This window comes from Doryrhamphus excisus, chromosome 10 (assembly GCF_030265055.1).
Source record: "Doryrhamphus excisus isolate RoL2022-K1 chromosome 10, RoL_Dexc_1.0, whole genome shotgun sequence".
Taxonomy (NCBI): domain Eukaryota; kingdom Metazoa; phylum Chordata; class Actinopteri; order Syngnathiformes; family Syngnathidae; genus Doryrhamphus; species Doryrhamphus excisus.
Genome location: NC_080475.1, coordinates 7,314,405 through 7,327,756, shown reverse-complemented (window position 1 = coordinate 7,327,756; position 13,352 = coordinate 7,314,405). Strand labels below are relative to the sequence as shown.

At 49.5% G+C, this 13,352-nt stretch overlaps 1 protein-coding gene across 5 annotated transcripts in view; it reads left to right on the top strand.

Moving 5' to 3' along the window:
* Positions 1–13,352, top strand: part of iglon5 (IgLON family member 5) — a 75,697-nt gene that overhangs the window by 36,936 nt on the left and 25,409 nt on the right. For all 5 annotated transcript variants that reach the window (XR_009131762.1, XM_058083616.1, XM_058083617.1 and 2 more), the window contains exons 2-4: positions 6,982–7,060; positions 8,306–8,538; positions 9,941–10,060. Coding sequence is in view for 4 of the 5 variants with exons in the window: in XM_058083616.1 (XP_057939599.1) it covers positions 6,982–7,060; positions 8,306–8,538; positions 9,941–10,060 (432 nt within the window). In the remaining variant the exon portion in view is untranslated. The remainder of the gene's footprint in view (positions 1–6,981; positions 7,061–8,305; positions 8,539–9,940; positions 10,061–13,352) is intronic.

Below are 13,352 nucleotides of genomic sequence, written 5' to 3'. Positions count from 1 at the left end.
AAAATGCAAAGCAGGTGTAAAAGGATGACACAGGTGAAGGTGTGAAGGTGCGAGGATGGCGATGACGAGAGACCTGCTGCTGAAACGCCGCCAGGCCTGTCAATCATTGGCGGGGATGATGGGGAGACTTCAAGATCCGCCTCGGCCCCCGTGAGCACCTTTGGTTCCACTCCCCGAGTCGTGTCAGGTGCAAACCGGTCAAGAAGGAACCTACCAAAGCTCTCGTCCCGTCTTCTGGAACCTGCCATCACTCCTGGATGGACTCCTGTCTCCTTTCATCTCCGACCTGCTTCCGACTGTCGGCTACCGTCGTATGCTAGCTGACGCACAACCCAACGCCTGGCACGCCTTCGTGTTTACTCGGTACAATACCGCAATACCTTAACTCTACCCGTACCCTCTACCCCTCTAACTCTACCCGTACCCTCTACCCCTCTAACTCTACCCGTACCCTCTACCCCTCTAACTCTACCCGTACCCTCCATCCCTAAGCTGTCAGGAAGAAGTAGAGTAGGTAAAAATATAATCAATAAGCTGTTGTCACCATAGATGGATTTATATATATATATATATATATATGTATATATATATATATATATATATACAGTGTATATATATATTTCTATATTTTAGATTTTAGGATGTAGCTTTCCTTGTAGCATTTTAGGATGTAGCTTTCCTTGTAGCATTTTAGGATGTAGCTTTCCTTGTAGCATTTTAGGATGTAGCTTTCCTTGTAGCATTTTAGGATGTAGCTTTCCTTGTAGCATTTTAGGATGTAGCTTTCCTTGTAGCATTTTAGGATGTAGCTTTCCTCGTAGCATTTTAGGATGTAGCTTTCCTTGTAGCATTTTAGGATGTAGCTTTCCTTGTAGCATTTTAGGATGTAGCTTTCCTTGTAGCATTTTAGGATGTAGCTTTCCTTGTAGCATTTTAGGATGTAGCTTTCCTTGTAGCATTTTAGGATGTAGCTTTCCTTGTAGCATTTTAGGATGTAGCTTTCCTTGTAGCATTTTAGGATGTAGCTTTCCTCGTAGCATTTTAGGATGTAGCTTTCCTTGTAGCAGACATTCAGCAGGAAAAATGTCCGTATTTGCAAGCTTGTGGGAATCACTTCTTCTCTTTCCTCGTAAACGTGATTCCTTCCAGCTCGGAACATCCAGCTGCCGTCCCTCCTCATCCTTCCTGAGAATTGCTTGGATCCTTTTTTTCTAATCCTGCTAACATGCACATGCACACACATGCACACACACACACATGCACACACACACACACACACACACCATTCGCTGTTGCGCTTGATGAATGGGAAATAAATGTAAAATGGTGGAAACACTAGCATTCCTAAATCATTTTTGCTGGAGTCTTCACGTGTTCGTGTGTGTTGGCGTGTTCGCGTGTGCTGGCGTGTTCGTGTGTGTTGGCATGTTTGTGTGTGCTAGCGTGTTCATGTGTGTATAGGGATTGATGAAGTGTGTATTTTTGTGCATGTGTTTGCAGATTTGCGTGTGTTTGTGTGTACTATGGAAGAGAAGCGTCTGGGCCTACAGACACGCCCCCAGCTGTGGATGCCTTCCTTTGCATCCACAGCGTGTGTGTGTGTGTGTGTGTACGTGTGTGTGTGTGCACGTGTGCGTGCACGTGTGTGTGCGTGCTGGGACAGCCCAAGTTTCCAGAGCAAGCAGCAGTTGTCCAAACAGCAAACGTGTTTCCATCTCCCCGGAATAAAAGGCCGGATATTTCATGGATGGGGAATTATTCCTGGGTGTCATGTGACACGGAAGCACCGGGCAGAAGGTCTAGCAGATCCTAAAAACTGCTCTTGCACTCCGTCGCCAATAATTGGTCTTTGTGTTTTCACCTTCTCCAACTAAGGTGTGGTGGTCAACATCATGATGGTGAAACCTGGCATACGTTAGCATCTCCTGGTTCCTGATGTGGTTTTTAGTAAGCAGGCCGGGAAAAACCACTGATTGCACTGATGGGAGTTTTGGTGGCGCTTTAGTTAGAATATGCGAGCTTGCACGGATGCCAAGACAAACATCAGCAACTTCCTGCTGCCAAATCAGTCCAATCAGCCATCAGTGGCGCTCGTCAATAAAGGAAGGTGTTGGAGAAAACATGGCAAGTATTCCCAATCACGCTGGCTATTGATGGCGTTTATGGCCAGCAAAACCTTCTTTCTCCGCTTCCACTGTGGTGGCACGCCGCATGATGGCAGTTTCTACATGTACCATGGATACACGCTTCAAGGAAAACCTTCTCCGCTTCCACAGTGGTGGCACGCCACATGATGGCATGTGCTTTGACAGTAGCTGCGTTGGTGGGTTGCCACTTGGGGGGCCGCAGTACTTAAGGTTAGTCTTTAGGAGAGCATGACAGCAGGAAATGAAAAGCAGTCAGGGCGTATTTAGGACCCCCACGGGGGCTTGTATATCTCTTCCAGGGAAGTCCTAGTTTACTACCGTATCGATCCTGGGAGTGTTGAGGTGTTTAGAGGTGTCCATCCAGAAGAAAGAAAGAAGCTCTGCTCCTGCTCGATTCCACATCTGATGCCGGCCGTCCATTCAAGGGCTGTGAGAACTTCCCATCTCCTCGTTGATGGTGTGAAGAAGAAGAGGATTTAGTGGCTGGGATGGAGTCCCAGGCTGGGAGGGACAGGAGGTCAGAAGGTCCGATGAGAAGAGAGATGGGGACGTGCAGCAAGGAAGGAGGGCTCAAGTGGTCAAGGGACACCGGAGGAGGTGTGGAAGGAGGTAAGGAGCGTGCAGAAGAGAGCGAGAGACGGCTGCAAGGATGAAGGTAGCGCAGGAAGCAAGATAAGCGGCGGGAGCGTCTGTGTCTGCAGCCAGTGTAGATACCAGACAGATGTCACATGACTTAAAATGTTAGCAAACATACATTTTTATTGTGGTTTTTATACGACCAGCACTTGCTCTCCTTCCCTCTCACTTCTTCCACAACGAGTGTTTCCATTTTTCTATTTATTCCACTATTCATTTATTCCCGCCTCCAGGCACGCCCACTCCTCTGTGATTGGTCACACTCCCAAGCGCTCCCCACTGTGTAATTGTGTGAATACAGGAGTTGATCAAAATGAATAAATCCCTTGGAGGGCTACTTACTCAGTGGTTAGGAGCTACTGGCAGCTCATTGGCTGCTGGCTGGAGACCCCTGACTTAGCGTGGAAGGACGTAGCGTGCTAACGCAGGTAACCTAGGTAACCTAGGTAACGTAGGTAATGGGGTGGATCCAGCGATTGTGTTGTTAGCAACTCCAGACGTGGGGGAGCTTGCATGCCTGCATCTAAGACGCTCCCTGTATGCACACTCTATAATGCTACACAGACAAGCACTTCCTGGCGCTACATTAATAGTTAGCCACTGATGAGATAACTGTTACTTCCATCAAACACCAGAATACTACATTGGTACTACAGTTCTAGGTCAGAATGGTTTAACATCAGAATACTACATTGGTACTACAGTTGTAGGTCAGAATGGTTTAACACCAGAATACTACATTGGTACTACAGTTCTAGGTCAGAATGGTTTAACACCAGAATACTACATTGGTACTACAGTTCTAGGTCAGAATGGTTTAACACCAGAATACTACATTGGTACTACAGTTGTAGGTCAGAATGGTTTAACACCAGAATACTACATTGGTACTACAAATATTCTTCCTAATATTCTGTCTGGATATTGTCTTCCCAGTGAAATGATGCCTGTATTGATGATAAATGATCTTTTCCTCCAGTTTTTAAAACATCATTCTGAAAAATTCTTCTTTCTTTTCCACAAAATGATGACTTTTGATCTGTCATAATACAACAATAATAATAATAATAATAATAATAATAATAATATGGATAATGAAATAATATTGGACTTTGTCTTTAGGATGCTATGATGTGTATGATAATATCTAAAAAAAAAAAAAAAAAAAAACTGTATTATGGAAAGCAGGAAGTGAACAAATGTAAGAGTTAGTGATTGTAAAAGTACCAGATGGAGGGGTAGGATTTAATAAGCTTTGCTTCTTCCTACTCCTTTTGGACATGTGGAACTGGGAACTGATTATGGGATGCACTCAATTGGAATCTGATGCATGTTCAAATGAAATGAAACCATTACCATTAGCATTAGCATTACCATTTCCATTACCATTACCATTACCATTACCATTACCATTACCATTACCATCATAATATTAATCAGCGCTGTTTATAGTCATGTATTCCAATGCTAGAATGTGAGTATTGCTACCATTCCTCTGTCATGTTATTTTGGTATATTTTGGTGTATTTTGGTGTATTTTGGTATATTTTGGTATATTTTGGTGTATTTTGGTGTATTTGAAGTGATCCATTCTGAGATCTTTTCATTGGATGTGCTGACGGAGTCTGCAGGAAGTGGACGTGCGTGTTCAAACCGAAAAGCAGGCGTTGTTGAGCCGTGAGCGTCAACAGGAGGAGGAGGTTGGCTACCAGTTATACCAGTTATACCAGTTATACCAGTTATGCCAGTTATGCCAGTTATGCCAGTTATGCCAGTTATGCCAGTTATGCCAGTTATGCCAGTTATGCCAGTTATACCAGTTATGCCAGTTATACCAGTTATACCAGTTGTGCATTTAAGCCAAGTCATCATATCAGTCGCTACCTTTTGCTGGCAGGAAGTTTGTGGAGAAAAGGAGCGTCGTGTTTGAGTGTTGATGCAAATTGTCGACACAGAAGAAAAAAGGCGTTTTGTTGCTGCGGTGAACTTGCAGGAAAACCTCATCCCTGCTGCTTTGGCTCACAGATGAGACTCGTAATGAGTGTGTGTGTGTGTGTGTGTGTGTGTGTGTGTGTGTGTGTGTAACACGTTGACCTGGTTGTCGTGTTGTGGGAGCGGCGGCAGAGTCGTGCGGCTTTTGGCACGCCGGGTGCCAATCGAGCTGTGAAAATGCAATTGAGTAGGGAAATGGGGAATAGCTCCTCGCTCATTTTGTAACCTTCGCAAGGTTCGTGCACACGTGTCACTCGTTCAGTCAGAACGTGTGTGTGTGTGTGTGTGTGTGTGTGTGTGTGTGTGTGTCGACGGAAGCGTGCCGCATCCGCATCCGAGCCCCTAGCGCTAAAAGGGAATAGAATTAACCCAAATAAAGGCTAGCGTGTAGCGGAGAAAACACTTGAAAAGGAGCTGAGGCTGCGGGGGCCACTATTTGGCAGGAAAACACACAAATAACGCAAGGCTTGTTTTTCAACAATGCCAAATATGCTTCTCCTCCTGCGTCGTCAGGGTATGTTTATGCAACAATAACGTAGCCAAATGAGCTGGGGGGGGGGGGCGCTAGGACGCATGCCCGGCCAGCAGAGGGCGATGATGTGCGTGGACAGCGACAGGACACTCAGACTGGACCCTACCAGACCTGGACCTGGACCTGGACCTGTAGGACCGCTTGGGACCTCCAGGCTTATTTTAGATGGTCTTGCATCAACGCCATCTTTGGGTCCAGGATGAGATCCCGCTGAAGTATCGGGAGTAATCAGCTGGATTGGGAATGCCTCCGGATACATCGGGAGGGGCTAGATGAAGTGGTCGGGAAGAGAGAACTTCCCCAGCCATGGCACGCTTACTACATGCTTATTACATGTATTATTACATGTATTATTACACGTATTACCACATTTCTTGTGCTGACGGCAGCCTTTGTGTATTTCCATCTTTGGTCTCCACATGACACGGGATCAGCCTGGATGGCGCCATGTCCACCATCATGTGTCGCGGTGCTGGTCTTGGAGGGCGGGGTCGTGAGTCCGAGCGTGCGAACAAACATGGCGATGGCGCTGCCAGGCGTCCTCGAGCCTCCTGATTCCTGACATGTCTTCCACGCTGACAGTCGTGGTTGATTGAAAGATTAAGGAGTGAAAGTTGGCGCTCGGCAGGACTGCTGGCTTCGGTCCTTATTTCCTGTCCACATGGGGGGGGGGGGTAAGAGATGGAAGCGGCTGTGGGAAACCCGTGACAAAGCTCCAGGTACTCGTCGGCTCCCCAAAGCCGCGTCTTCATCTTTCATGAAGTGGAATTGATGAAAGCTCCGGGCTTAGACCGCCGCTATATTGAGGTCAGCGGGGAGGCGGGGGGGGGAGATAGGCCAGGACGGAGGGAGACGACCGGCGTGGCGTCGGGGGGCGGGGCCGGGCCAGGTGGCGGCCCGGTCGACGCGGAAGTCTTTGCTTATCTTTACTTGAGCTGCTCCAACTTGGGAATTATTATTTCTTCACCCGGAGTGTCCGGCACAAATCACTGATGCACGTTTTTGGATTTCCTCTCCAACAAATGTTGTGTGTGTGTGTGTGTGTGTGTGTGTGTGTGTGTGTGCGTGTGCATATGTGTGTGTGCGTGTGTGCGTGTGTGTGTGCGTGTGTGTGTGTGTGCGTGTGCGTGTGCATATGTGTGTGTGTGTATGTGTGTGCGCAGCGTCCCTTCTGTTACTGTCCCTTCATTTCACGCTCCGGCAGCTCGGCGTGAATCCTTTTCCTTGGGCTCATTATCAGCGGCGTTGGACGAGCGTCCCGCCAGAATGGCGAGAGGAAAAGCAAAATGATTATTGAGGCGGGGGTCAGCGGCGACACGTGACTCTTTGTTTCCTCCATTGATGGCTTCCCACCATAAATAAGTCGGCGGGTTTTTGCGCGTGAGCTTTCTAAAGGCGTGGAAGACACGAGACGCTTTTCTAACAGACGCCATCGCTCCACGCTAAGAACAAAGCACGTCCACGCCAGCGGGTGCTTCGCCGCCGACACGCCAATGGACGACCCCCTACTGGCCTGGCATGCGTACTGCAGCCTTTTCCTGGAGTTTTGCTGTTTTTGGTGTTTCCTCGGTTCTTTGAAGGAAGTCAGTGTCTTTTGACCGTGTCGAGCGCGTGTTGCCATCACTGAACGCTAACTCCACCCCCTGACCCCCCCCCTTGTTGTCTCCTTGGCAGGCTCCAGCGTCCACGCAGCAGAGTTTGGCCCCCTGCCGGACAACATCACCGTTTTAGAAGGAGAGAGCGTCACTCTGAGGTGAGTCTTGATTGGCTACACCTGCAAAACACCCCAAATACACAAAAAAACACCCCATGCCCCCGACCCCAGTTTGCCTCAGCTTCCTGTTCCAGCAGGAATCTCCTGTTATTTCCTGGTCGGGTGCCCCGACGTCAAACGTCTCCCCGTGTAACATTTGACGCCCCAGTCAGGCCTTTACGACGGCCAATAAAAGGCCGTATTTCATCATCAAATGCGTGCGTACGCCGCCGCCGTCCTCCTGGACGCCCGTGGCTGACAAATAAAAGACAAGAGCTTTCTAAATAAACTCCACTTGAATGTAAATCACTTTAGCCCAAGTGGCTCCACTACTTTTGGTTCTGCTTGAGACGCCGCCGTTTGATGGGGGCCATTAAGACGAGCCGCATTTGATGTTATTACGCTTCTCATTTCCTCTGGGGGGGGGGGGTCCTGCAGCAGCGCAGACGTGATTAACTTTAAAATGAGATGAATACGCCATTTGTACACACATCGCCATCTTTATGGCGCCGTTACTTACACCGCCCATCTGGGGGGCCAACGTATTCCTTCTGTGGACGCTTCCCGTTCCCGCTTAGGCCCCCCGAGGTCCCGCCCACACCGCAGCCTTCCTGGGGTTTCTGGCGGCTTGAACAGAATTAGCATTGAGTCAACATTGGAGAGAAGGATGGCCATTGGGGGTGTTGGGGGGGGGGGGGGGCTGTCAATAAGACACTCCTGCTGTCTTATTGTGTTTCTCACCAAGACGCCACACGGTGGCGCTGTTATTATCCCCCAAAGTTACCTTAAACACCTCAGTGCCGTCACCAGAGCAGTCACTGGGATGATGCGTGGAATGTGGAGGGTGGGCGGGAACCAAGGTGGGCGGGAACCAAGGCGGGTGGGAACCAAGGTGGGCGGGAACCAAGGTGGGCGGGAACCAAGGTTGGTAGGAACCAAGGCTGGTAGGAACCAAGGCTGGTAGGAACCAAGGCTGGTAGGAACCAAGGTTGGTAGGAACCAAGGTTGGTAGGAACCAAGGCGGGCGGGAACCAAGGCTGGTAGGAACCAAGGTTGGTAGGAACCAAGGTTGGTAGGAACCAAGGTTGGTAGGAACCAAGGTTGGTAGGAACCAAGGCGGGCGGGGAACCAAGGCGGGCGGGAACCAAGGTTGGTAGGAACCAAGGTTGGTAGGAACCAAGGTTGGTAGGAACCAAGGTTGGTAGGAACCAAGGTGGCTACACTCACAAGGTACCTCCCTTGCAGGTGTCGCATTGACGAGGAGGTGACCCACAAGGCGTGGCTGAACCGCTCCAACATCCTGTTCACGGGCACGGACAAGTGGTCGCTGGACAAGCGGGTGACGCTGGTGAACAGCAACAGCAGCGACTTCTCCATCCACATCGAGAAGGTGCAAGTGAGCGACGAGGGGCCGTACACGTGCACGTTCCAGGCCAACAACAAGCCCCGCATCGGCCACGTCTACCTCATTGTGCAAGGTCAGCATGCGGCCCCGCCTTGGCTCCGCCCCTGCTCCGCCCCCCCATTGCCACATCTGCTAAAGTTCATTTCACTCAAGCTGGAGCTGGCGGAGGCGATCACGATGCGTGATGGTGGATTCATCATGGCCGCCCAGATGGTGTTTAGCGTGTCAGGTTGCTGCATGAGGTCATGTGACTTAGTGACGGGCGGGCGACAACGCGGCGCCCCATCTTCTGGCGGAGACGAGAGCCCCCACAGTCTGTCCGCTTGTTTGTCTTCACTTTGGGAGTCAGACGGATCGGGCGGCTGCATCTGCTTCCCGGAACCACAAATCGCTGGCAGACGGCGAACTGATCGCTGATTAGCGGCGAGAAGTGACAGCCCGCCGCCAACGTTAGCTCCTTACTGGCGGGGCCCTCCAGGCTCTGTTGGGGCCCTCCAGGCTCTGTTGGGGCCCTCCAGGCTCTGTTGGGGCCCTCCAGGCTCTGTTGGGGGCCGAGGCCAACATTCACAAGGGGGCCTCCTTTGCATAGCACCCCTGCAGTACAACTTCAAAGCTGGTCAGCCTCCGGGGGCCCCCAAAGCTGGGCCTGGGCACTTACTTTAGCCCCGCCCATCTAGGTAGGTAACCACAACAATGGAAATGGCGATGATGATATTAGGGTGCATAGAAATATACCAATGATGACGCTCATCGTTTTCTTCCTTGGAGGTGATATTCCCAATAACATTCCCAATGGAACATGAGTACCGTAGAGGGTTAGGGTTGGATGGTGAGGGTTAAAGTCGGGGTTAGATGGTGAGGGTTAAAGTCGGGGTTAGATGGTGAGGGTTAAAGTCGGGGTTAGATGGTGAGGGTTAAAGTCGGGGTTAGATGGTGAGGGTTAAAGTCGGGGTTGGATGGTGAGGGTTGAAGTGAGGGTTGGATGGTTAGGGTTAAAGTCGGGGTTAAGGTGAGGGTTAAAGTCGGGGTTGGATGGTGAGGGTTAAAGTGAGGGTTGGATGGTTAGGGTTAAAGTCGGGGTTTAGGTGAGGGTTAAGGTTAGTAAGTGAACGATCAGAGTAAGTATCCACGTATCCACGGAGCCAAATATTCCAATTGCATCGGCTTTATTTGCTCAAAGGGAAAGAATCGAACGTTTGTATCCACCTCATTCCAAAGAAAAGTGAGGGTGCGTTCTTCTTCATGTGTTGTTTATTGGCGGTTGGCAGGCAGCTTTCGTGTGCGTTACCTCCATCTGTGGAACCGATTCAAAACCCTTCCATACTTTATAGTCCAGTCCTTTATAAGTCCAGTATTTCTAAATCCAAATCTCTAAGCCTATGATATATTCTAGATATATATTCTGGATATGACTGTATGTTTGATGACAGCAGATGATGAATTAGAAGATGAAAGCTGCTGATGTTTGGTCTCAGTGCCGGCCAGGATCATCAACATCTCCACGGACGTGTCGGTGAACGAGGGCGACAACGTGAGCCTCTTCTGTCTGGCCGTGGGCCGGCCCGAGCCCACCGTCACCTGGAAAGACCAGAAATGTACGTACCTTCTTCATCTTTCTTCTCCAGCCCGTCCGCCCCCCACCCGGCCCCCGCCCGGCCCCCGCCCGCCCCCTCCGCCTCCTGCTCACTTTGTTGGCCTTGCGGCTTCACGTCTCCATCAGCATTCAGCTCATGTCCGACTCTTTATCCATTCCTGTGTCATCCTCCTTAAAGCCAGCCGCTTAGTCCTCCCTCCTCATCCTCCTCATCCTCCTCATCCTCCTCATCCTCCTCATCCTCCTCATCCTCCCCATCCTCCCCATCCTCCCCATCCTCCTCATCTTCAATTCGCACTGCTGCACGGTAGCCATGTCCCGGTGTTTTGTCCCAAATAACCACTCATTATAGGTAATTATCCCCAGCGCGCCACCCCATAATCATCAGCATCTGTCTTCATCTGCCCCGTCAAGCGGCGTCGCCAAGCCAGCTGACGCTAACAACCACGTTTGTCCTTAAAGGCTCCATTTGGAGCACAAGTCGGCGAGTGGCGAGTGACCGTATGAGGGAATGGTGGCATCCATTGGATAGCTAACAGCCCCGATAGCCCGTCTTTTAAAAAACGCTCCAATGAGGCGTCGTTCACCTCCACTGTGCGGGTGAGCAAACCAAGCGCTTCTTTTGCTTCTCCTGCCTGCGATGTTAATGGCCTGGCCTGGCCTGGCCTGGCCTGGCCTGGCCTGGCGTAACTTCCCCCGAGCTCCCTTGTAAACAAACATTTTAAACATTCCTTTCCCGAGGAAGTATGCCAGAGACCTCCATGGCATCACGCCAGCTGATCGGTGCGTGTGCCCGAATACAGTGCACCTTTCTGGGCCACAGCAGGTGGCCCCTCCCCCTCTATACTCTGGTTCTCCTGGTAGTACTCATGTAGTAGTCATATCATGATATTCCTGGTAGTACTCATGTAGTAGTCATATCATGATATTCCTGGTAGTACTCATGTAGTAGTCATGTCATGATATTCCTGGTAGTACTCGTGTAGTAGGCATGTCATGATATTCCTGGTAGTACTCATGTAGTAGTCATGTCATGATATTCCTGGTAGTACTCATGTAGTAGTCATGTCATGATATTCCTGGTAGTACTCATGTAGTAGTCATATCATGATATTCCTGGTAGTACTCATGTAGTAGTCATGTCATGATATTCCTGGTATTACTCATGTAGTAGTCATGTCATGATATTCCTGGTATTACTCATGTAGTAGTCATGTCATGATATTCCTGGTAGTACTCATGTAGTAGTCATGTCATGATATTCCTGGTATTACTCATGTAGTAGTCATGTCATGATATTCCTGATAGTACTCATGTAGTAGTCATGTCATGATATTCCTGGTAGTACTCATGTAGTAGTCATGTCATGATATTCCTGATAGTACTCATGTAGTAGTCATGTCATGATATTCCTGGTAGTACTCATGTAGTAGTCATGTCATGATATTCCTGGTATTACTCATGTAGTAGTCATGTCATGATATTCCTGGTATTACTCATGTAGTAGTCATGTCATGATATTCCTGATAGTACTCATGTAGTAGGCATGTCATGATATTCCTGATAGTACTCATGTAGTAGTCATGTCATGATATTCCTGGTAGTACTCATGTAGTAGTCATGTCATGATATTCCTGGTAGTACTCATGTAGTAGTCATGTCATGATATTCCTGATAGTACTCATGTAGTAGTCATGTCATGATATTCCTGATAGTACTCATGTAGTAATATGATGATACAGTATTTCCCCATTTCTTCCAGTCCTTATTCCCTCCAGGAGTGCACCAACTTCCTTCCTTCCATCCATGTAAAAAGTAGATATAAAAGTTATTGCTATCATCGTGCTTTAAAAGTATATTTTGAGGTATTTGTCCAGATCTTAGAAGAGGAAAGTAAGCAAGGTATGGAAGCCAACCAGCGTCAGTAAAGTGGAATGTCTCTCCATGAAAAGCAGTTAGCGCCATGATGGTTAGCCTCGTACAATGGAAGCGTTTCCCAAGCTGACGTAGGATTAAATACAAGGATTATTGTCTTTCACTTGTCCAACATTTGATCAAGTCGGATAATTACCTCTTTGCCTCAACGTGGTAGAAAGTTTCAAACAAAGCCTGTCTGGAATTCCACGCCTGCTGCGAGTGGGTGAGATGCGGGTACAGCGTACGGAGGTCACCACCACAAGCGGCGGCAAACGCAGTCACGCTCAACGCCGTGGGCACGCTCAAAACTGTCACTGGGGGCGTTTGTTTCATTGATGACATGCAAATATCGTCTTTGGAAATGACCTGGATGTCTTCATGCACACAAAATAGTTTGGTTATGGATGCTGCATCCCCGGCATCCAGGATGCTGCATCCCCGGCATCCAGGATGCTGCATCCCCGGCATCCAGGATGCTGCAGCCCCGGCATCCAGGATGCTGCAGCCCCGGCATCCTGGATGCTGCAGCCCCAGCATCCAGGATGCTGCATCCCCGGCATCATGGATGCTGCATCCCCGGCATCATGAATGCTGCATCCCCGGCATCATGGATGCTGCATCCCCGGCATCCTGGATGCTGCATCCCCAGCTTCATGGATGCTGCATCCCCAGCATCCAGGATGTTGCATCCTCTGCATCCAGGATGCTGCATCCTTTGCATCCCCAGCTTCCAGGATGCTGCATCCTGGATGTTGCATCCTCCGCATCCAGGATGCTGCATCCCCGGCATCCTGAGGACACTTATTTTTATTATTTTGTCAAAAAAATAATAGAAATAATTGTTTTTCATTTTAGATAATCTACATGCCTTTCATTACGCAGCCATGACATGCAAACACGATGGAGCATGTTCTGCTCACATGCAGTCCTACACACACACACACACACACGCACACGCACACGCACACACGCACACACACACACACACACACACACGCACACACACACACACACACACACACACACACATATTACAAAGCAGTGAACATTTGTCCTCACTTGCAGGCTGACAGCATTCCTCCTTTGTCAGCAATAATCTCCCCCCTCTCACCAGCAGCCTGCCCGCCCCCCACCGCCCCGCCCCCCATAACCCCTCCTGGGCTGCAGATAGCGTCCCATTGCTATTCCAGGAGCAGCCCCGCCATCAGTTTGCTGTGACACGAGCCGGTGGAGGGAGAAGAAGGGAGGACAAGCCCGAAGGGACAGCAAGAAACGAGCGGCCTTCAGACCCGATTAATCATGGCTTCATTGACAAAAGCAGCGCGTCTTGTTTCTGTCGTGTCGCTCCGATGAAGATGCTGGTCCGATGCGGAGGT